The 25,480-nt window shown below is 44.3% G+C and overlaps 1 protein-coding gene across 2 annotated transcripts in view; it reads right to left on the bottom strand.

The window, feature by feature from the left end:
• Positions 1-25,480, bottom strand: part of GALM (galactose mutarotase) — a 106,075-nt gene that overhangs the window by 36,752 nt on the left and 43,843 nt on the right. Inside the window, exons 1-3 of one of the 2 annotated variants that reach the window (XM_027621332.2) lie at positions 15,058-15,420; positions 4,873-5,027; positions 497-703 (exon numbers count right to left, since the gene is read on the bottom strand). In XM_027621332.2, coding sequence (XP_027477133.1) covers positions 497-703; positions 4,873-5,027; positions 15,058-15,247 — 552 coding nt within the window. In that variant the 5' untranslated portion in view covers positions 15,248-15,420. Of the gene's footprint in view, positions 1-496; positions 704-4,872; positions 5,028-15,057; positions 15,421-25,480 lie in introns of those variants that run through there. The other variant, XM_027621333.2, reaches the window with a different exon arrangement.

Here is a 25,480-nt window from a genome sequence, read left to right as displayed (position 1 = left end):
TGAGGAGTGTCTCTATAGCACTCTTGACGGTGGGCTACATGCTGGAGGCATACAAATGTTGGCAGCATGTCTAAAGGGGCTGAGCCAAGCCCATTTTTAAAATTCCAAGGATGGAAAGTGCCTTAACTGGAAACTTTTAGGGGTAGGAGTGGAATGAGGAAGCAAATGTAAGCTCATGTTACAGTGAGATGAAAGGGAGTTCTTGAAATAGCTGGTTCCTTGTCTGAACATGTGGGAAAGAGATAATTCTCTGGGTAATACAACGTACTCATTCTGTCTTTCTCTATAACTTCCATTTATTGAGCACCTACTATGAGTCCGCAGCTTTGCTAGCCATTTCTCTTCAACGCCAGGGTTGACCCCATTGCAAGAGTAATTCCGTCCTGGGTTGGTCTCTCCAGCCACTCCCCAGGTCATTTCACAAGGCACATGGCAGGAGAGAAGGGGCAAGTTACCGTTTATGCTACAGAAGGAGAGCTGAGGAAAGTCCACTTACCTGGCCTGCCAGGTTGAAGTAAGAATGGTTGGTCAGATTGACCGGTGTGGTCCGACTGGCCTGGGCTCGATAGTTGATCATAAGCTCCCCACCATCAAGCGTGTATGTCACCCAGACTTTCAGCTCTCCAGGATAACCTTCCTCACCATCTGGACTGACTCTTGAGAACTGGACACCATTTGACAGCATCCGAGGGGTCCAGAGGACCTAGAAAAGTGTTTTCAAAGCTGTTAAGTCATTGCAATCTCGAGCTAAATGCCACGTTTCAATATTTAAAGCTAGCTAATTCTAGGAAGAGAAATGGTTATATGATCTTCAAGATGTTTGAGTAATAGCTTGGATTTTAATTGTTGTAAAATTTTGTTTTATACAAAAAAGATCTTGAGAGAAAATTTTTTTCTTTCTCTTTACCTACTCATATTCCCCATACTCTTTCTCTTTAAACGTATATGTATGTGTCTACAATATTTTCTTCTTCCCCTTCTTTAAAAGTTTTTTTTTTTTATCTTGATGCCCCATTCTGATAAACGTCATATAGCAAAATCTGCTAATGGTATTTAAAAAACGACCGTAATAAATCAGCCCCTCTTTCCCAGGGAAGTACTACTTATGAATATTTATAAAAAATGCTCCAAGATTCTATATTCCCTGGGCAGAGTTCCAAACAAGTAAGACGGCACTTGTTCTATTAGGAAGAGTTCTGCCCACATGTCAGGAGTCCTGATTTGGGGGCCAGGTTTGTTCCTAGCTCAGTGTATGATGTCGGGCATCAGTCCCTGGCATAAAGGGGTTAAAAAATGATCTTGAAGTTTTCTTCTTATTCTAGAAAATATGGTTCTAAGGGTGGCAAGAAAAATATGAAGAAAAGTCTTCTAGAATTTTTTGCTTTTGGCAATAGGAATTTTTGATTCACACACAGTGGTTCCTCTCACCTTTGCCCTAGAGTCCTTAAGATTACCCTTACAGGGGAGAGACAACCAGGATTTCCTGAGTGCCCATGATGAGCCATGGGCTCTCTTTGCTTTGCTAGGAACTTCACAGAAATTCTCTTATCTGTCTCAGAGCTGATTCAATGTAGGCACCACTATCTTCATTTAACAATGAGAGAGCTGGAAGACACTTTGCTAGGAACTTCACAGAAATTCTCTTATCTGTCTCAGAGCTGATTCAATGTAGGCACCACTATCTTCATTTAACAATGAGAGAGCTGAGCTCAGAAAAAACACAGTTTTTCCTAGCTTCTTCCAGCTGAGAAGACAGTAGTCTGATCCTGAGCTGTTTTCCTTATTCTATGCGATCAGAGGACATACTGTCCAGAGAGCCCAGTCCCTCTGGGGAGTCCTGGGGGTCACTATCAAGAGGTCTTTGCTGACAGGAGATGTCCATTTGTTCGGTGCTCACCAGCCACTGACCTGGTGCTTTACATAAATCATTTCATAAGGTAAAGATTTGGTTGAACCAAATGAAATGACCATCTTTGTAGGTCAAAACAATTGAACACTGGCAATTTCAAATCGCTCCAACTAATACTATGACCCCATTTTACAGATGAGCAAATTGAGTTCTGTGGTGTTTCCTTGCCTACTTCCACCTCCCATGTTCCAGGGGGATTGAGTAGAACCTTTTCATACTTCATGCTCATTGTTTAAAACTTTTTTTTTAAGATTTATTTATTTATTATATATATAGAGAGAGAGAGAGGGAGAGAGAGAGAGAGAGAGTGCACACATGCACACATGCACAAGCAGGGGGAGGAGCAGAGGAAGAGAGAGTCTTAAGCAGACTCCAGGCCGAGCATGGCGCCCGCTGCGGGGCCATGCCCATTGTTTAAAGGGGTAAAAAAATCTTGTTTAAAGTCATACATGTCATTAGTGACAGAGCTAGGATTCAAACTCAGGCCTGGCAGGCGACACCATCCACATCTTCATTTCAGTGAATGTTTTGTTTGAATCTCCTTCTGTCAACAGAAGAGTTGAGGCCAAACACTGTCATTCCAAATAGACTTGAAAGATAATAATTTCTGTGGGGTCACAGGAATGGCCTTTGAGCCCGGGCTCTGCCCACCTGCTCCTAGCATGGCCTGGATCTCTGTCACTGATGTTGAGAGATCCCACATTTACCAGGAAGGGGAGCCCAGCAGGAGTGGAGGTCTCTGCATTTACCTATGGGAAAGCAGCTGGTATCTGAAATAAATTTACTGACCTTAGTAAAAAATTAATTTTACACCCTAGTTATCTCCTAGAAATGTTGAACTTTCAAGACACTTAAAATATAAAAGCCGGTTATATGCATGATTAAAAAAAGAAAAAAGAATCCCCCAAATGGAAAATTTTAGGAATAAAATATTTGAAATAAAGTGTTCTTCAATTGCTACCTAGGTCTTGTCCTTCAGAGAAAGAACACAGTGGAAAGTTTTTTGTGTAAACCAATATTATCAGATAAGTATAGTTTTGTGGAACACACAATTTCTATTCATGGGAGAATATCCCTGACCCTGCACTTTCCGAATTTCCTGAAAAATTTCCACGTTTGCATCTCTAGGCCTACTTATATGCCATTTCTAATCCTGTTAAGTTATTCAAATTTCATCTTTTAAAAAAAAAATGTGTTGATATAAATAGAAAAAGACGTATCTACAAACCAGCTATTTGTTCAGTAATTGTTGAGATGAAACACAACTGGAAACAAAGTTCATGCAATACTGCTCATGTCACTGTGCGAAAGCTTACAGTTCAAAAGCTTTCAATATCTCCAGGATAACATTCCAAGTCTTTCCCCCACCGTTTCTGGGCTTCTGCACAGCCATTTTTTCCAGGACCTACTTACTAAACGAAAGGCTATTCTTTCTTCAAGGGTGGTTCCAATCCTCCCTCCTGAGTTGCTATGAATCTGTCCACACCTGGTTTCTATAGCACACCACTGGCATCTGTATGCGGGGGCTGGTTGCCTAGAACAGCTATTTATCGAAGGGTCTGGCTCCCTCGCTATAGGGGAGTCTCAGGAATCCCTGCCATATTATGCTGCCCTGTTCACAGAAGGAACTCAGGAGGCACAGTGCACTGAAGGATGTGTTGACTCACTACTGGGCTGTTTTTACAGGGCACACACGTGAAGCAACACCACAGAAAACCCCACAGTGGAACAGAGGGAAGAGCACCAAGCCAGAACAGGTGCTGTTCTGAGGCTCTTCTGAAAATCCCTGTCAGAACAGAGCTGGGCCTAACTTCCCCTGGCTGGGCTTTGCCCATGGGCCTGCCATATTACGGAGACCCTCTGCCCTAGTACTGCTAGGACCGAGGCTACCCCTTGCCTTCATGCCTTCCTGGTGTGAGGAGTCCATTCACGGAGGAACAGGGAAGAGACGGGGCAGTGCGGTTCTAGGCTACAGACAGGAAGTCGGTGAGACGGGAAAGAGAGTGACCAACTTCCTTCAACAGGACAGGAGGCAGTAAGAGGCAGAAAGGAGGAAACAGTGATCTTTAACTGCCATACACGTTCCAGTATTTTCTGGCTCTTCTTTAGGAAATAAACGGGGGAGGGGCTATAATTTAAAGGAGAGTTAGCTACCAAAATTATCTCCCTGAAATTAGACTAGTAAGAGAGTCGCGGGGGGTTAACCCTCTAACTCCCCCACAGCTAGGAAGCACACCAGGCATCTCTACTTCAGGGAGAAGCTGTCTGATCAGCTGGCAGTCCGAACCTTGTTTTTCCAGGGATTCACTTGGGGAATGGGAGTTTTAATGTGGAAAGAGGTAACTGGGGGAGGATCTGAGGTAATTTTGAGGCATGAGGCACCTCAGTGGAAGGCTACGCCTGGATGTGGCACCACACTGTGGGGTGGGGGTGGGGCCTCAGCGGCAGTTTCAGGGGTGTGTGTTGGACCGGGAGCACCTACACCAGCGGTTATGTGTAGAAATGAGGGCTGTGGGCCAGGCCACCCAACCTAGGCGTTATATGGCCTTTCAGACCCTCAGATTTCTCATTTGGCGATAACGCAGGGCTCTCATAAGCATGAGAGAGAAGATGTGCAAATGCCTTGTACAGTAAGTGGCAGGTACTGGTTTTAAGCCACTTTTCCGTTGCGCCCAAGGTCCACTGGACTTCCTGATCCCGACGAGGAGAAAGTCATTCCCTGTCTTTCCCTTTCACTCCGGGCTCCCCTGCCTGTTACAGTCCGAAGAGCTACAGAAGGATGGGTCCTGGAACAGGGCCAGCACATCTGCTCCCCCCGAGTCCCTGGATCAGCCTCTTTCCTCTATCACCTCCCCACGCATTTGCTGTAGGGCCTAGGATTGAGCCTGGAGAATAGATGGTATGTTTGAAGGTTCTCTGTGAAGTACGCCAGGTGAGGACTCTGTCCAGTGCCCCTGACTCACCTTATCAAACCCTCTGACTCCTCCATGCAGACTGTTGGGCCCATTGTTAATGGCCAGTTTATACTCCTTCCCGTCCAACGTGAATGTTCCTTTGGCAATTCGGTTGGCCACCCTGCCAACCACGGCTCCAAAGTAGGGCTGCTTTTGGAGGTAGCCTGCAGGACATGAGATGGAATGGTTTTTTAAAACCTCAAACCGAGGGTGAGGCTCACAGTGCTGCCCACCCCTTTCTTCTGAGAGCAGCTGAAAGTAGGAACAACTTGGGCATATTCTTTTTTTTTTTTTTAAGATTTTATTTATTTATTTGACAGAGAGAGACACAGCGAGAGAGGGAACAGAAGCAGGGGGAGTGGGAGAGGGAGAGGCAGGCTCCCCGCCGAGCAGGGAGCCCGATGCGGGGCTCGATCCCAGGACCCTGGGATCATGACCTGAGCCGAAGGCAGCCGCTTAACGACTGAGCCACCCAGGCGCCCCCAACTTGGGCATATTCAACTCCTCAGGGGAGCACAGGAAAATGGTGTTCTTTACACACGACGCTTTCCCTTTCCAAAAGTAATGCGTGTTCTTTATAAACATTGTGAAAGAACTTCATAAAGCACAAAGAAGAAATTTATTTTTTATATTTATTTATTTGAGCGGGGGAGGGGAAGGAGAGGGAGAGAGAGTCTTAAGCAGACTCTGCACTGAGCACAAAGCCCCACTTGGGGCTGGATCTCACGACCCATGAGATCATGACCAGGCCAAAACCAAGAGTCGGATGTGCAACCGACTGAGCCACCCAGGTGCCCCAAGAAATTTAAATCATCCTAATCTCATCACCAGAGGGAACTATTGTTAATATTCTTATGTATAGCCTCCTGCCTTTTAGTACGTGCAGACATGTGCTTTTCTTCTTCTTTTTATAAAGAAGTAGAGTCTCAATTTACATGCTGCTTTGTAATCTGCTCTTTTCTAGGCCAATTTCCTTAACTAAACATTTCCTAAACATATATTTGTGTTGTCTTGAGAATTCTTCTTCTTTTTATTTTTTTTAGAATAATACAATTATTTCATGAAACTACCCTTTAAAGAGCATTAAACAAATGTATAGAGTAGGCTTGTCAGAGGAAATACAGGACACCCAGCTGAATCTGAATTTCAGATAAACAATAAATAATTTTTTAGAATAAGTACAACCATATTATTATTATGCATGAGACATACTTAACACTTGAAAAACCATTTGTTGGGGTGCCTGGCTGGCTCAGTCAGAAGAGCATGTGACTCTTGACCTTGGGGTCATGAGTTTAAGCCCCAAGCTGGCTGTAGAGATTACTTAAATAAATGAAGAAAAACTTTTTTAAGAAGTTTAAAAAAGCATGGGGGCCTGGGTGACTCAGTCGGTTAAGCGTCTGCCTTCAGCTCAGGTCACGATCCCAGGGTCCTGGGATTGAGCCCCGCGTCGGGCTCCCCACTCGGTGGGGAGCCTGCTTCTCCCTCTCCCTCTGCCTGCTTCTCTGCCTACTTGTGCTCTCTCTATCACTCTGTCAAATAAATAAATAAAATCTTAAAAAACAAGAAAAAAATAAAAAGTTTAAAAAAACAACCAAAAAAACCCCATTTGTTATTTATCTGAAATTCAAATTTAATCAGGTGTATTTTCATGTATTTTCGTTTGCTAAATCTGGCAACCTTAATAAAGAGTAAAACATGAAAGGGGCTCCTGGGTGACTCAGTTGGTTAAGTGTCTGACTCTTGATTTTGGCTCAGGTCATGATCATGATCTTGGGGTTGTGAGATAGAGCCCCACGTCAGGCTCCATGCCCAGTGAGAAGTCTGCTTGAGATTCTCTCTCTCCCTTTGCCCCTTACCTGCCCCTCACCCGCTCTCTCTCTCAAACAAATAAATAAATCTTTAAAAACAAAAAAGAGTAAAACGTGAAAGTCCCTCTTTTATGCCTCAACTCTTCTTCTTCCCAGTGACAACCAATGCTAACAGTTTGGTGTATACACTTCCAGTTTTTTTGTTTTTTAATTAACTATAGAGAAGCACGTACAATTACACAAATGCAATATTTATATAAAGAGGATCGTACTATGCACATCGTTTTGCAAGTTCTCATTTATCAAATGCCTTAAGATCTGTCCATGTGACTACCTATCCATCTACCATATTCCTTTTTTTTTTTTAAAGATTTTGTTTATCTATTTGACAGAGAGAGATAGCAAGAGAGAGAGAGAGAGCACAAGCAGGGGACGCAGCAGGCAGAGGGAGGGAGAAGCAGGCTTCCCGCTGAGCAAGGAGCCCAACACAGGGCTCGATCCCAGGACCCCGGGATCATGACCTGAGCTGAAGGCAGACACTAACTTGACTGAGTCACCCAGGCGCCCTACCATGCTACATGGCATACTGATGAGCAAATTGTTGTGGGGCTTTTTAGTGGCTATAAAAAGCAATGTGCTTGTGCCCTTTTACTTACAAGTCTGTGCACAGGAATGTTTAAATAGATCTTTCCTTCTCTTTAAGTTCCTCTACCAAACGATTACAATGGTAGAGACTAAGGTTTGGAGGTAGTTTGTTTTTTGCATTATCACTAGCATCACTGTCTACTCTGTTTTTCACTCAGATGCCCTTGGAATTCCATCCCCCTTTCCTGTGGTACTCTGTATCCATTCCGTCTATGTGGATGAGAAGAGTATATAATTCTCAGGGAAAAACCACCTCACACCCGTCAGAATGGCTAAAATTAACAAGTCAGGAAACGACAGATGTTGGCGGGGATGCGGAGAAAGGGGAACCGTCCCACACTGTTGGTGGGAATGCAAGCTGGTGCAGCCACTCTGGAAAACAGTATGGAGGTTCCTCAAACAGTTGAAAATAGAACTACCATACGATCCAGCAATTGCACTACTGGGTATTTACCCCAAAGATACAAATGTAGTGATCCAAAGGGGCACCTGCACCCCCATGTTTATAGCAGCAATGTCCACAATAGCCAAAACATGGAAACAGGACAGATGTCCATCGACAGATGGATAAAGAAGATGTGGTGTATATATATAAAGGAATACTACCCAGCCATCAAAAAAAGTGAAATCTTGCCATTTGCAACAATGTGGATGGAACTAGAGGGTATTATGCTAAGCGAAATAAGTCAATCAGAGAAAGACAATTATCATATGATCTCCCTGATATGTGGACTTTAAGAAACAAAACAGAAGATCATAGGGAAGAGAGGAAAAAATAAAACAAGACAAAAATCAGAGAGGGAGACAAACCATAAGAGACTCTTAATCATAGGAAACAAACTGAGGGTTGCTGGAGGGGAGGGAAGTTTGAGGGATGGGGTAACTTGGTGATAAACATTAAGGAGAGCATGTAATGTAATGAGCACTGGGTATTATATAAGACTGATGAATCACTGACCTCTACCTCTGAAACCAATTAATATATTATATGTTCATTAATTGAATTTAAATTTAAAAAAAAGAAGAGTATGCAATTCAAGCATATGAATTTTTACCATGGCTGGAGGGGTTCTCAGGATACAGACCTTGAACCATTAGGGCCAGTTACAGACCATAGGTTCCCATTACTCAGCCGGTTGGGCACAAGTGAAACATTAACCATTCTCTTCCAGGTCTCTCCTGATTCACTCCCCTGCTAACCTGCAGGTCCTCAGAGTCCTGCTCATGGACTACCATAATAGCTAACGCCGAGTTCTTCCTAAGGCTCGGCTACTTTCTAAATGCTCTACGTTTAACTCATTTCATCTTCAGGATAGTTCTACGAGCTAGACAGTATTATTACCCTCCTTCTATAGATGTGGAAACTAAGGACAGAAAGGCTAAGTAACTTGCCCCCAAACACAGCTAGTTATCAGAAGAACCTGGATTTGAACAGTCTGGCTCCTAAGGACTTATTCTGAAGCATCACATTATTTGAAAACAAGGCTTTCTGATGAATTGATCTTACTACCATCCCTTCGCATAGGCCAGACTGACCTCTCCACCAGCTCCCACCTCCCTCCCCACCCTCCTCTCTTTCTGAAGCTGCAGCTTTAAAACTCCTTACACTGGGTAACCAAAAGGAGTTCCCATGGGCCAGGAAAACTTCTCTTGGTTTTGCTTCATCTGCTTTTGTTTTTTTAGTAACTTTATTTTTAAAAGATTTTATTTATTTATTTGTGAGACAGAGCACAAGCAGGGGGAGAGGCAGGGAGAGAGGCAGGCTCTCTGCTGAGCAAGGAGCGCCATTCAGGACTCGATCCCAGGACCCTGGGATCATGATCTGAGCCGAAGGCAGACACTTAACTGACTGAGCCACCCAGGAATCCTAGACTTTATTTTTTAGAGCAGTTTTAGGTATACGGCAAAATTGAGCAGAAAGTGCAGATTCCCCATACATCCCCTGTCCCCACACATGCATAGCCTCTCCCATTACCAACACCCCCCCATCAGAGAGACACATTTCTAATAATTGATGAACCCACACTGACATAATCATTATCACCCAAAGTCCCTAGTTCAACAGTAGGGCTCTCTCTTGGTGTTGTACATTCTATGGGTTTGGACAAATGAATAATGATATGTATCCATCATTATAATACAGAGTATTTTCGCTGCCCTAAAAATCTTCTGTGCTCTGCCTACTCATCTCTCCCATCCCCCTAGCCCTTGGCAACCACAGATCTTTTTACTGTCTCTATAAATTTGCCTTTTTCAGAATGTCATAGTTGGAATTGGATAGTATATAGCCCTTTCAGATGGGCTTTAGTGGCTCTTTGTGGCTTGACAGTTCATTTCTTTTTAGCATTGAATAATATTCCATTGTCTGGATGTACCAGTTTATTTGTCCACCTACTAAAGGACATCTTGGTTGCTTGTTTTGGCAATTATGAATAAAGCTGCTTATAAACACCTTTGTGCAGGTTTTTTTGTGGACATAAGTTTGTGTGTGTGTGTGGACATAAGGTTTTAACTACTTTGAGTAACCACCAAGAAGCATGACTGCTTGATCATATGGTTAGAGTACGTTGGGTTTTGTAAGAAACAATCAAACTGTCTCCCAAAGCGGCGGTACCATTTTGCATTCCCACCAGCAATGAATGAGATTTCCTGTTGCCCCACATCCTCACCAGCATTTGGGGTTGTCAGTGTTCTGGATTTTGGCCATTCTGGTAACCCTCACTATTATTTTAATCTGCATTTCCCTGATGATGTATAATGTGGGCCATTCATCTGCTTTTCAGGAGCTCAAAAACGTGAAGAAAAGCAGAATTTTTGTTCAAAATTATTTGGCTGTATCTATCTTTGATTACTACTTTGATCCATTCAACAAATGTACACGGAGCCCCAACTCTCCGTGGAGACAATGACAAATCCAACAGCAATGCTGCTGGTTCATGGGCTTGCAAGAATTCCCTCAGAAGGGACCACTATCTGGCCACAGTAAATAGCCCATGGAGATAAGAAGCACTTGTCAGTGCTTGGTTTAGAGGAAGTTTTCAATGACTGAACCATAAAGACAGCAGAAACTACTGCTCCCAACTGTCTCCGAAAAACTCTTCAGAACAAATGGATTTTATACTATCTTGATATGTTACTAAGTTTTATATCAAATCAGAATTATAGAAAGTGACAGTCCTCAAATTCTGAATAGGACAAGCCTAAAAAGCTTCTTTTGAAATGCAGAAAATATGGGGCACCTGGGTGGCTCAGTTGTTTAGCATCTGCCTTCAGCTCAGGTCATGATCCCAGGGTCCTGGGATGGAGCCCTGCATCTCCCTCCCCCACTCCCCCTGCTTGTGTTCCCTCTCTCGCTATCTCTCTCTCTCTCTGTCAAATAAATAAATATTTTTAAAAAACTTTTAAAGGATAAAATAAAGACATTTTTGAAATGCAGAAAATACTGTTTTCCATGCAAAAAGGGCAAAGTTTGTAGGTCAAGCCACGAATGATGATTTAATCAAGCCCATTGCTGACGTGGGATAAAGGGTAGAGGAAAAGTCTGTCCCTTTACCTGGGCAAAGGACTGGCCCGAATATATTAATGGATCTTTCCACTCCTCTACCATCCCAAGGACTCCAGCTGTGCTGTCCACCTCATACAGCCCAAATTTCAGCCAGAGTCCCCTAAAGTCTGAAATAAAAGTGCCTACTAATCCCAGGCGAAGGTTCTACAACCTGAATGACTTTCCTTTGGCTTTTGGAGGAAAACAGCCATTACTTTCATTGACAAGCATTTTAATTGTCCCCAGTATTTTATATATTTTCAATGGCTGCTGGTTATCCACACGGATCTTCATGCCCTTTTTTCAGTATTAACTAAGTGAAGTAAAAGTTTCCAGGAGTGTGAGGGAAGGTATTTGGAGGCAAGGGAAGGAAAAGAGATAAAAGCTATTGATTGTTCACTACCCAGACACTATCACAGCTGGTAGCACATTTAATCATCATTATCCATTAATTTAGGTGAGGAAATAAGTCTGGGGAGGTTAAATAACTTGCTTAGGTCCCACAGCTTTAAGGGACAAAGCAGAGATCTAAACCAGGAATCCTCAATGTTTCCTCTAAGGGCACTCTCGGGCACCTGCAATACGGAGCCCCTCCCTTTTCCTCCACCCCGCTATGAACAGCGGTTTTCGAAAAACACAAAGTCTGTTTTTTCTATTTCTTTTCATAATGGCTCTCATGGCAGTAATAGCTGGGTATTTGGTGGTGACTGGGGGGAAGATAAAGGGGCAGGCAGGTGGTGACTGTGTGGGTAGGTTGTTTATACCTGTGGCTTACAGGCAAATAGTCTCATCACAGGTTTTGAAAGAAGTCATAATGACTGTAGGTGGGACAGGAAGATGAAAAGCATTTTTAAGTACTTTAAGTACAAAAAAATGGCAGAAAAATTCATAGGAGGCATTACTGATTTTTCCAGGCTGTAACTAAAAGATCCTAGGATTTACCTCTTTAGAATTCTACAGAAGAAAGATCCAATTTTCCCAGGGAGAAATTGAACCATTCTGACCTCTGGTCATGGCCATGATCCAGGCAGATTATATAAGCTATCTGGGAAACTGGAGAGCGTTCACATCTAACCTGGCAGTTAGGAAAGGACCATATCTCATGGAATTATCCATGCTTAGCTCCTCCGTGTGGCTCAAAACGTTTTGGGGACATAGTAATGTCAAGATAACCCCCTACTCTGTCATATTCTGTCATGTCTTGTAGCGTTAAATGATTTACCTCTGTTTTGTTTATATCATACTTACATATTCAGATATTCCAAAAGAATATGCAGTGAAAATAAAGTCTCCTTCTTAACCCTCCACCCCAGCTACTCAGTGTCTTGTCTTTTTTTTTTTTTTAAGATTTTATTCATTTATTCATGAGAGACAGAGGGAGAGAGAGAGGGAGAGAGAGAGAGAAGCAGAGGGAGAAGCAGGCTCCCAAGGAGCAGGGAGCCCGACGCGGGACTTGATCCCAGGACCCCGGGACCATGACCTGAGCCAAAGGCAGACGCTTAAACATCTGAGCCACCCAGGCGCCCCTCAGTGTCTTTTCTTAAAGACAATCACTGTTAGCAATTTTTTTCTTTTTTAAGATTTTTTTTTAAGTAATATCTACACCCAACTGGGGGGGCTCAAACTCACAACCCCGAGATCAAGAGCCGTACTCTCCACCAACTGAGCTAGCCAGGTGCCCATTTTTGCCAGTTTCTTACCAGGGGTTTTAATACACAAGAATTAATCAAAATAGTAGTAGAGCACCATTTCACACTACTCTAACCCAGACAAATATGCTTCCTGTTATGACATATATGAAGTCTTCTTTTATCTTTAACAATACTGAAAGAATCTACAAAAAAACTGAAAGGGCTGTAAAAAGGGAACAAAGGGCCACTTGCAATAACCACGAGGATGGTTGCACATATTAGAAAGCACTAACTGATATTCTGAGGGCTCTTTTCCAACTTCTCCTCTTCTGAAAATAGTGTGCTTTCCTTTTAAAATCAATAATTCAATTATCTAAATTATAGCATAGGAATGAGGATGTCTGTCTCAACCCAGCACCCAGAATATTTTAGAGGCTTTGATTCAACCTTTTTGGGAAGCCTGTGATGTATCCTAATAAGAAAACGCTATTGCGTGCCTGGGTGGCTCAGTTGGTTAAGTGACTGCCTTCGGCTCTGGTCATGATCCTGGAGTCCCGGGATCGAGTCCCACATCGGGAGTCTGCTTCTCCCTCTGACCCTCCCCCTCTCATGCTCTCTCTATCTCATTCTCTCTCTCAAATAAATAAATAAGATCTTTTTAAAAAAGAAAAGAAAATGCTATTTAATGTTCTCAAGACAGGTTACTAACGTGGAGGGCAATACAGCACAAGCCAGATCCCCATAATCTGAGGGCATCTGTTTTTTTTCTCCCTTTTAAGAACATGTGGGGATAATACTTTCTTCACCCAGATTCCCACAGGAGTCCTAGACTCAGAGACGACTCCACCGTATGGATGCCCTCACAAAATCGGCACTTCCACGCCCATGAAGACACTGCTACTTCCCAGGTGTCATGTCCCCGCACGCAGTTCCTAAGAGTTCCACAGACGCTCTGTCTTTGAAGATCCATGTGACTCTTGCAGCAGAACTAAAACGGGGAAGGAGGGAGGGTAGGTGAATGTGTGTGTGTAGAGGTGCAGAGGGAGGGCCGCTATCTCTTGAACGGCAATAAAGCAGAGATGGAGGAGGTGGTAAAAGTGGATGCTGACAGCTTAGCATCTCCAATGCTTTGCTGGCTCTGGAATTCTAGGCCCCACGTCGAATTCTTCGACTCCACTGGGCAATTCTGCACCAGCCAAGTAATCTCTTTGTGATTCTGCGTCAGCCCAGAAAATAGCTATGCTACTAACAGAGTGGTGACTCAGCAGAATGACTAAGAGTCCTCTTTTGTCACTTGTCAGCCCTCCTGCCTTCTGACTCTGAAGGCAGAAGATCTGAACCCCCACCAGGGAAAAACCAAGACCTGGAGTTTTCTGTTGACTTCTAACCATGAGCCATGTTACATTAGCTAAAGAACCAAGCAGATAGAAAGACGCACCCAAAGGAAAACCTCAAACCTCCTCTCCAGCAGTTTTTGTGCACACCCCTTCCACTGAGCAAAGGGTATTTATCTTCAAGCAGTTTCCCTTTGCCAACTTTATTTCAGACCTTATCTCCAATGTCTAGCTACACAGCAGGGACAAGAGATAGCTCTGCGTCCATTTTCCTTTGCTGAGATCAAACTGCAAGTGTAATTATTCATGAATCCTGATTCATGAATCATGAGTAATCATGATTATTTGGCTAATGTCTATCTCCCCAGCTAAAGGGCAAGCTCTGTGAGGGTGAGGACCATGTCTGTCTCACTGAATGAGAGACTGAATGAACCGTTTTTGAATGCATGGATTCATACATGATCCTAATTGCCCACGGATTCCACTAGAAGTTCATCCTTAGTTGGGAGACCTCATTGCTAGACAATGAGTCGGTCTTCCACTTCTGCACCCTTTGAGCCATGTTGGAGCATTTCTTTCTTTCTTTCCTTCCTTCTTTAGATTTTATTTATTTGTCAGAGAAAGAGAGAGAGCGGCAGGCAGAGGGAGAAGCAGGCTCCCAACGTGCAGGGAGCCCGATGCAGGACTCGATCCTAGGACTCTGGGATCATGACCTGAGCTGAAGGCAGACGCTTAACGATTGAGCCACCCAGGCGTCCCCATGTTGGAGCATTTCTGAGACAATCAGTCCTCCAAGAGGATCTGATGGGGGAGAAAACAAGTAGAAAAGGCAGGTCTTAGATTGTCCTACTTCAGAACACAGGGGAAGAACGGGGAGCCACACCCCCTAGTCAGCTTTTCCCTCTCCTGCCCTCACAGACCTGGCAGTTCAAATATGGCTCCTGGGTTGCTGGGATTTCATCTTACCCTCAGCTATTCTAAATTAATTAGAGCAAAGCCGAACTGGATAACCAGAGGCCAAGTCCCGTAGCTGTTCGCATTCACTTGTCTTTTTTTCCGGACACTGGATGGAAACACAGAGTTGGCCGACTGCTAGCACTCTTGACGGCGCCAAGCTCGGGGACTTCCTCTGGATCCCCGCCGCCAGCAGCCCGATCGATCCGGGCGCGTGTCCGGGGGCGCTCGGGGCCTGGGGCCGGCCCGGCAGCCCGGGGCAGAGTTCAACCCACCTTCCAGGTCTGCAAAGCCGAGCACCACATCTGACGCCTTGCCCTGCCTGTCTTTGACCTCCAGGGCCATAATGGTGCAGCCCCAGGAGATGATGTCCACTTTCAGCAGGTCTGACTGCAGCTGGAACTTCTCCACTGTCCCTGCCCCTGACGGCAGGTCTCCAAACACGGCTCTGGTCACCGAAGCCATGGGGAAAGCCGGGGGCGTGCTACTGCTCCCTGCCCTAGGAACTCCAGCCTCCAAAGCTGGAGCGGGAGAAGTTTACTGGAGAAGAGGCGGGACCCGGCTCAGACTCCTCCCCTTCCTCGCCTAGATTTAGAGTGACCGCTCCTGCAAAAAATATCCTCTGGCGACTTCCTAAATCTTTCCTTGGCCTGAGGGTGACAGGAAGGCAAAACTTCAGACAGGCTTTTCCTTTGCTAACTCTGGCTGCATTGCATGTTGGGAGTGGTAGTCTTTGGAAGGTGAAATTGCATTTTGGGGCCTGTAGTCTTTCTAAACCCAAGTCCTGAATCTGCAGGATTCTACCCCCTTCTCTGGCACGCGGTTCTCAAACAGGCAGTGAGCTAGCTGTTCATTAATGTTGGTGGCAGGCTTTCAGATGAAATTCTGGAAAATGCAGAAAGCAGAATTAGAGGCAGACGAATGGTGGGGGTGGGGCGGAATTCTGGTTTTAAATTAACTCTTTGATCCAGAGGAGAAGGAAGTGCAGAGGTAATTTAGAGAAGGGGCAGATAAGTGCGGGTGACTCTGAACATTGACTGAAGATTCCTTCTGTTTGTCCCTCACAGTGAAGCTCTGGACATGTTTGTGCTGGAAGCTCTGCCCATGGGCTTTCCTGGCGGTGGGTCTGGAGTAGCAGCCTGGACAGGGTCAAGTGTAGATGAACTAGGGCTTAGTTACCTGGAGGTGGTCAGAGACTGCCTCTGACTTTCTTTTTCTCAGGGGTCTGGGGGCTGGCCTTGAGGTTCTACCCTGTCTTGTTCCTGAAGTCCAAAATTCCTTTAAGAAGGGATTAAGGGAGCGGTGCCTGGGTGGCCCAGTGGGTTAAGGTCATAATTCAGGTAGTGGGATCAAGCCCCAGGCTCCCCACTCAACAAGGGAGTGGGCTTGCTTGAAGAGGAAAGAGCCCTTTGCCCCTCCTCCTATTCATGTGCTCATTTGCTCGCTCTCTCTCAGATAAATAAATTTTTTTTTAAAAAAAGAGGCGATTAAGGGAATATTTATTAAGTTCCCCTTAAATGTCACATACTGTACTTTTATTATCTCTTTTCTACAAGCAGAAAAAGGCCTTAAGTATGTACTGACGGGAGAGGAAAAGACAAGCAGATCATTAAATAACTGTCATACTTTAGAGTACCTCTGAGTTATCTGAGACACTCTTTTTCAAGAATGTGTATTTCCAGGGCACCTGGGTGGCTCAGTTGGTTGAGCAACTGCCTTCGGCTCGGGTCATGATCCTGGAGTCCCGGGATCGAGTCCCGCATCGGACTACCTGCTCAGCGGGGAGTCTGCTTCTCCCTCTGACCCTCCCCCCTCTCAGGCTCTCTCTCTCTCTCTCATTCTCCCTCTCAAATAAATAAATAAAATCTTAAAAAAAAAAGAATGTGTATTTCCAGGCTCATCCCTGGAATTTCTGATTCTGGGAGTAAAGGGCAAGACTCAGGAATCTGCCCCTTTCACAGGTGTCCTAGGTTATTCTAATGCGGATTACCTGGGACCAGACTTTGAGAAAGGCTGCTCAATAGTCTGATGACTAATCTCAGATTTTTTTTTTCCCCCAAAATAGACTGTGATGCCATAAGACTAAGATAGAGCTCCTAAAGGCCTTAATAGGATTGTCAAATAAAATATAGGAGCCTGTGTATTTCTTTGCTAAATGTGTCAACCCTAGACAGTACTGGGCCTAGGTAGGGGGAGGATGCTGGAAGCCGGAGGACATGTTTTATTTGACTGCCTTCATACTCCTCTTTGCTTGACACTGCTTTTGGTTTGGTTCCTAGGTACCACGGAGGGGATTCAACTAGACTGTGGTAAGCGCCAAAACGCATCTATGGTTGGGAAATGAGGAGAATTGGAATCGTGTTCCTGGAATCAGACGCTAATACAACAGAACTGTCTCTCAGCCCTTCCTGTCTGTAGTTTGAAGGAATATTTAGCATTCTTGCCACAAGCCTGAATTCTCATTCATGAAGCAGTGGGATTGTGAGAGCATAGGAAAAAGAGAACTTGCAACAGGCCTTAGTGAAGCGTTAACACATAATAACAAAAAGACCCAAACAAGTGAAATTACAGATTGCACCACACTCACACGATGACCGATAGCACTGTTACATGCTGCTTCACCAGAAATTCTCATAAACTCTGCAATCCTCATCAGCCCACTTAACATTTGTGGCTGATTCATATACAAGCCCTTTCGGCAATGCTGTGTTAGCACGGATGTCTCAGAATCTCTTCTGTGGGCAGGAAGACTGCATTTTCTTTTCTCAGCCTACAGTTCTCAATGTTCTGCCAAGCTCATGTTGTTGTCACAGAAAGAGATAAATGCATTTGAATAGCCAAAGCCAAGTGTCACTAGGGGAAGTATTGTAGCTAGGCTTGGTAGAAAATGAAACATACTGTGATGTCTCTCTAAGGTGTAAGGACTACATGTCTTCAGTTCATTTTCCTTTCACTTTTAAGGGCTTAACATGGTGTCCTAAATAGGACTACCTTGTGTTAGGTCAGCTTTCAGGCACAAATCTTGACTTTTCTTACCAAAATATCCTATTTTCCTAGTTCCACAGTGATAGTTTAAAGGAATATTTGTGCATTTGGGGCACCTGGCCAGCTCAGTCGGTAGAGCATGTGGCTCTTGATCTTAGGGTCATGAGTTCAAGCCCCATGTTGGGTGTGGAGCCTACTTTAAAAAAAAAATACATATATTCAGGGAGATCTAGCTTATTTTGCAAGGTTAAGTATTTGATATAAATGATATTTCTGCATCCTTCTGCACTGTTTTTTTCTTCCTTAACGTTATAATTATGAAATTTATGCCCGAGCACCTGTGGAGTCCCTAGTGCATTTATTTTCCTGTTATGTCATATTGCATTACATGGATATATACCAAAATTATTTTATCTATTTTTAAATTGACAGACTTTAGGTTGATTCCAAATTTTTATTCTTACACATAATACTGCTATAAATATTCTTATGCCCTTATGCAAGAGATCATCTAGGGTATATTCCAAGGCATGTAATATACCCAGCAATAGCCCATGACATGTGCAATTTGACTTTATTAGATATTGACAAGTTGTCCTCCAAAGTGGTTTTATCAATTGCAAGTTCTACCAGCTGTGTATGAGAGATGCTTCACATCCTTTCCAGCATTGAAACATTCATTCAACAAATATTTTTTAGCGATCTACTAATCTGTTTTAGTTACTGGGATACAGCAGTGAAAGTTCTCACTCTTGTGGAGCTTCCATTTTCTTGGCAGAAGACATAATAATAAATAAACAAACAAATGACAATATAGTAGGTCTGGAGGTGATGAGTGCCTCATTTCCAGAGTGTGCAGGTGCCAAGGACTAGCTCTTCTCCTTGGACCCTTCTTTACCTACAGTAAGTGAATGCAAAGCCGTCTTGAGCCCAATGTAACCTAATCCCAGAAACTAATTTTTTAAACTTGTAATTGCTATAAAAATTAGGAGATGAACATTTTACATTGGTGTAATGTACTAGAATTTGTAAAGTGGTTTGGCATCCAGGTCCTCAGTTGACCACAATACCAGGCAGCATATAAGGAAGTGGTTACATGCTCCTATCTCTGCAAAATAAGCTAGATCTCCCTGAATTTAAGCCATTAGTCCAGGGTCATTTAGCTCGGGGGCTTTGTAGTGCTAGGATTTTAATCCAGAGCACTTTCCATTACATCCTTCAGCCTCAGGTAAGCAATGATAGTCAGATATGTATTAGACCCTCAATAGTGCTCTGGAAACCCCATTGATTGATCTTTCCTTAGTCTGAGTGAATGGTGTCGCCAAGGGAGTGGTTTGGGGGGATGTCTTTTTTTCCTCCTCATTTTTTGATATGAATAATAGATGGTTAATCAATTTCAGGTAAAGCTGCTTCAAAACAAGTCCCTCATCCATTCCCCCCCTTTTTTAAAGATTTTATTTATTTATTTGACAGAGACACAGAGAGAGAGGGAACACAAGCAGGGGGAGGGGTAAGAGGGAGAGGCAGGCTTCCTGCTGAACAGGGAGACCGATGCGGGGCTCGGTCCCAGGACCCTGGGACCATGACCTGAGCTGAAGGCAGATGCTTAATGACTGAGCCACCCAGGCACCCTCATCTATTTCCTTTTACTTGATTGTGGCACCTACTTACAGAAATTCTAAAGCCACAACAGGCCTGAGCACATTCTTTGGTTTTTTTTTTTTTTTTTTTAAAGATTTTATCCATTTGAGAGAGAGAGAGAATGAGAGATAGAGAGCACGAGAGGGAAGAGGGTCAGAGGGAGAAGCAGACTCCCCGCTGAGCCGGGAGCCCGATGTGGGACTCGATCCCGGGACTCCAGGATCATGACCTGAGCTGAAGGCAGTCGCTTAACCAACTGAGCCACCCAGGCGCCCTCTTTGGTTTTATATAGACTGGATAAACACTTCTGGTTGTCCTTTTTGACAGCAATAAAGTTTCAAGAGTCAGAACTCTTTTAATTCCACAAGTCATAAACCAGCTCAAACTTGGCTTAGGCAAAAAGGGAAATTATTAGATCACATCGTGAAAATGTTATCTAATGGATGAATCTCCCTGCAGGCGTGGCTGGATCTAGGCTAAAACTATGTCAATAGAACTCGGTTCCTCTCTCCTCTTGTTCTGTTCTCCACTGTGTTGGCCCTATTTTCAGGCTGTTTTTTTCTACCTATGATTCCTAGCATCTCCAGGCTTATATTATCCCTACAGTAGCAATCTCAGGACACAGCAAGCCTCACATTCCCAAATAGTATCAACAGAAGTCCCAGTGTTGAATCTCACCAGGTCTTGTGCCCTTCTGCACCAATTACCTGGTGCTTGGTAGGGCTGGGTCAGGCTCAGCCAGAAATGTGGACTGGGGAGCGGGAAGGGGTGATTCTCCAAGGGAAAATCTAGATGCTAGTCCCAAAGTGAGAATGGATGCTGAACAGGCGAAAACAACATTCGCCCACCAAAATGAGTCATGGGGTAATTTCGTTAGAGAATTGTTCAACAGGTGCACAGGGAATTCTGGCAGAGAGAGTTCATGCACTCAGAATATTTGACACATCAAAATACCTGTGCCTCACAAAGAGCCGTCAACATTCTGTCAGTGGCTGTGTAGCTGGGACTGCCACATCCTCACTTCTATTCTTCTTTTATCTTTGTCGGCTCCGGTCTCCTGACTAATGTGGTAGTGACGCAAACTTGCTTGAACCTTTCTCAACATCTTCAATTATCCTGCTGTTTTTCAAAGGACAAGAGCTGCCAACATTCTAGAAAGAACGTTAGCTCAGATTCAGCCTCACCTGAAGCACATTCACCCCCGCCTTGTCTGAGATAAGGCAGATCTGGGTTCATCTGGATTCCCTTCCTCATAATAGGGAATCCTATATCAAAAAGCATGGCTGAATATTAAGTCTTGGCAGAAAGTAACACTCAAGCATTTAAAACAATTAAAGCTTATCTGACTCACATCAGTGTGGAGAATTTGCTCTTGTGATTTTGCCAGCCTGGTTAAGTAACCTTCGATTCAATGCCTGCAACAGCTGCTCACCAGTCATAGTGTGATCTTGATTTCTCTAGGACACTGTTCAAGAGGTCCCAAGTGGCACACACTTCTTACTTTCATAATTTCTTGCTTTTGAATGAATCACATTTGGCTCAGCTTGAAAGATAAATTTCTAACAAGATATAACAAGCATGTTTTTTTTTTTCCTTTTTTCTTTTTTGCCAAATTAGAGCTTTGAAAAGTTACTCTTTGATTAGAAAGAATTAGATTTGGCTGCCTATTACAGAGATCTAAAATAACAGTGGCTCAAGAGAGATACAAGTTGTTCTCTTTTTCCCTAAAAACAGTCTAGAGGTAGGTATGTCAGGATCTGAGATTTTACCCTATTTGCAAGTTAATAAATTACTGTTTCACGGATGCTGACTGAAGACAGATTTCTGGGTCCAAGACAAAGGATTTCATTGCTCACTGCATAGCAAGAAGCACATGCATCCTGCTGGTGCTGGTTTCTTATGCCCCCCACGACCCATGGAGGCAACACGGAAGAACCAAGGTAGACATGATATGTATAGTGGGTTTGCATTACACCTGGAATTACCACTTTTATAGTGAGTGGTAAGCAAGCCTACTCTTTGTCTAGGAGAAGCTGAATCTACTCACTGTGAACTCAACCCCGAGAAATGGTTGCCTAAAGAGTAGTCAGGGCTTTGCATTCTTAGCATAACCAAAAAGGATGTTCAGGGATGCTCAGGGCCTTGGTGGATTGGTTCTCTCAGCCAGTGGTCCAGGTGAGTACGGCAGTTCTGCTCCATGTGGGTCACCTGATACATAAGTTCCCTCTAACTTGTTGCTTCACTATCTGAACGGTGTGATCTGAAGTCCACTTAGCCAAGGACGTATGCCACTGTGTCCACATTTAGAGCAGCGGATGGAGGGGAGGAGGTGTGGAGGGGGAATGTTGGAGAAAGGGCAGGCTCCCTCCCTTTGAGGATACACCCTGAAAGTTCCGTAACTTATTCACATAATCATATCAAACTTCAGGGTAGGTTGGGAAATCTTGTTTTCTCTGGGTTCTGTTCATGTAGTATAAGGAAGATGATATTGGAGCAGTCTGCCACATTCTTTACTAAAAGTTTACAGTATTTCAATAAATACTTTTCAGGAACCTTGGAGGGTTGCTAACAGCCACCTTGTCCCTCCCATTCTTTGCACGTAATGAAAATTTGAGCCTGGTTTGGGTGTATACTAGCCAGATAGCTATGAGCACACATTGGGGATGGTAGTACGGGTATCAGGTACACTTCAGGCACTGCCCAAGGTGAGAACACAAAGGAATCAGAGCATTTCAGGGGATCTAGAAGAAGACAGAGATTTTAGTCCAGAAGATGGTGCCTTTGTGAGTGTGGAGCTAGAAATTGCAAGGATCAAAGTGACAAGGTCTGCAACAGCTCTAGTTGGAGAGGTTCATAATGTCCAGAGTGTGGGTGGTACAGGGTGCGATCCAGTTTGATAGTGATGTGTTTTTAAACGGAGGAAGAGCTCAAGCCACACGGGATTTCCCCCCAGCCCTCCCAGAACTGGCTTCCCTGAAGGATATCTAGAACCCCAAGTCAATCACCCACAGTGCATGCGCTGTTTGTATCTTGGAAGAGGACACTGAGCCAGAGTTGGAGGGAGGGTTTTAAGGAGTCAGTGTTGTCACAGGAAGAATGTCCTGGTGCCAAGTGACTGGGAGCTGCCTAGGGCACTATCCTAAGGAGGGCCCAGCTGAGATCTTTGGGGATGACCTTGAAGCTGGCAGGTACTTTCCCCTCATTAATGGTGGCTCTGCGGTATAGCCCTCTAGTTCCTGGGGAGCTTCTCTTTCATGGGAGACTTGAGCCTCCACTCTAAGTAGAAGCACTTAGCTTCTTCATTCCACCTGGACTTCAGCGCATAGGGCCTCTGTCATGTCCCTTGACTTTGTGCCACCTTTTACCAAATTGACCGTGTCTCCCTCCCTCAGGTGGGCAAGACAATCATTGACCAGGTTACTTTGTCCTAACAGGGTCTTCGTAGAAGAAGTCTCTGTCAAAAATCACCACATATTTTTAAAAAGATGAAGAATGAGGGCCCTTTGCGTGGTTTCAGGTGGTATACTAAGATGGGTGGCATTGACTAATAAAACAGTTTGGCTTCTCCAGGAGGAAAGAGAGGAGAAGGCAAGGAAGGGAAGGTATAGCATCCTAATAAACGCTGGGACAACAGTGCAGCTGAGACCTCAGGAATGAATCCAGTATAGGAAAGCTTATCAGCAAAGCCTTCACCTGGACTCTTGGGGGCACGTTCTGGTGGAAATGGCTGAGTGAGTTTATTGTAGCAATTTTGGGGCACGAGGAAAGGCTTGACTACTGATAAATAGCCAAGAGGAGCTAGGGCAAAGGATCTAGCTAGATGGAAGGGGTCTGGCAGGTCAAAAGGTCAAGAGGCAGGTCAAGTAGTGTCTAGCCAGAGTCAAGGTGGTCAGTGAACCCAGATTCCAGAAAATGGACTTGTGCCCTATTCCAGAGTGGGCCCTTGCCTCCCTGGCCTGTTGAAGATTGTCCACTGGCTATGGTGTGGATTATAATCAGCAGGTCAGAGGCACATAGGCAAATTCTGCCCTCCTTTGGGTAGGTTTGAACAGGGAAAATTTAAGCCCCACTTCTGCTCCTCTTCAAAAGGCTAACACTGAATTTAGGTCAAAGAATTGCAACAGAATTGGCCATTTCTTCTGGGCTTAACCACATTCTATAAAGAAGTGCAGTTGTACAAGGGCCCAGGTGAAGTCAAAAGGAGATGAAATACAACAGGGCCCCTGTGTGGTTTTTTTCTGATACCAAATGTGTCATGTTTTTACAGACACCAACCAATTCTATGACACTAATTGGGTGCCCAACAATTCAATTCAATTCTGACACTATTCACCTAGAGTTTGGGTCAGATCTCATGAGTTAAAAGACTCAGTCCCGGAGGACTGGCTCCACATCACACATCAGTTGTAAATGGGGTACGCAGCCTACCGAGATTTCTTCCAGCCTGACTACAAATTTGGAAGTTCCCTTGAGCTCCCTTCAGATTTGATAATTTGCTAGAATGACTCACAGAACTCAGGAAAACACTTTACTTAGGTTGACCAATTCATTCTAAAGGTTGTACTTCAGGAACAGCCAAGTGGAGAAGATGCGTAGGACCAATTATGGGGGTTTGGGGTGGGGACTGGGGATTGGTGTGGAGCTTCCATGTTCTGCATGAATGTGTTCACCAACCTGTCCTTTAGGATTTTTATCAAGGTTTCATTAGGTCGATTAATCTAAATGGTTGGTTAAATTCAATGGTTGGCATGGTTGATTAAATCTCTGGCCATTGGTGATTGAACTCCATTCTCCCCTCCCTGGAGGTCAAGGGGTGAGGCTGAAAATTCTAACCCTCTAATTACTTGGTTGGTTTTTCTTGTGACCAGGTTTCAAACTGAAGCTATCTAGCCCCCTACCACACCCCAACGGTTGTCTCTTTAGCATAAAATAATCATCACTTAAGACACTCTTATCACTCAAGAGAGCTCTGTGCCAGGAAGCAGAGACAAAGACCAAATATTTTTTATTATCCTACAGCCCCCAACTGGGCCCTACCATGCACTCTGTCTTCAGGGAGTAACCAGGTCAAGGAGGAGGAAACTTTGGTGCACCTTAGAATATTCTGGGGGCCCTATTAAAAATATAGATTCTTGGGTCTGACCCTCAGTGGCTCAGTGACTCTCAGTCACTGAGGGAGGGACCTGGGTATCTGTATTTTTAATAAACTCCCTAAGTGATTCCCATGCTCACTGAAGTTGGAGAATCATGGAGCAAGCATTTCCTTGAGTTGTTCTCCCACTCCCCCAACACCATTCCTTCCAGAAGCATGTCCAATCATGCCATGAAAGAAGAGCCCCAAGTCTGCCTACAGGTTACAATCTTCCCCTGACTAAGGACAAGGAAGAATTACAACTGAGTACAGAGGACCCCTAGGTGAGGCCAATCTTTAGGATCTTGGAGATTCTGCCTCAGGTTAGAATCAGAAACTCAGAAAAAGGAATCAGAATTAACACTGGTCAGTGTCTGTTGTGTGTCAGGCAATGTGCATGCTAGGCGTTTTATGTAGTGTCTCTGCCTGGGAGGTAATAACCATTGTTACTCTCATGGCTGAGAAAACTGAGACTCAGGGAAGACTGTGGCCGAGGAGGCTCGGCAGTGTCAGAGACTTCCTAGGAAATTACCCATCCTGCTGAATGTTTCCTATCTTTCTGTTGAACTCAAATCCCGAAGGGAGAACCCAGCCAACAGTTCTAGAAGTTGTTGGGATCTACGTATCTCATGCTGATTATAACACAGTTGATCCCAACTTGTGCCTCATCTGACATGATGCGTGTGCCCTGGACAGAGGGTCTAGGTCCTATCTGTATAAAATAAAAGCCCATTCTGTTTCTTTTTAAGGGGGGAGGGGTATCCTTTTCCAGTACCGGGCTCTAGAATTAAAGAACTGGTGACAATTAAGTAATAATCACAGGCCATTTTATGAACATAGACTGGGGCAAAGAGCTAGAGAGTCTTGGGCCAGGCTCGGGTCCCCCAAAACATACCTACTTCCTAAGTGAAAGTTATCTCTGGTGACCCGATTGCTGATGT

This window comes from Zalophus californianus, chromosome 8, assembly GCF_009762305.2.
Source record: "Zalophus californianus isolate mZalCal1 chromosome 8, mZalCal1.pri.v2, whole genome shotgun sequence".
In the NCBI taxonomy this organism is placed as follows: Eukaryota; Metazoa; Chordata; class Mammalia; order Carnivora; family Otariidae; genus Zalophus; species Zalophus californianus.
Note: the sequence above shows the minus strand (reverse complement) of the source record. Positions and strands in the feature narration are given on the sequence as shown.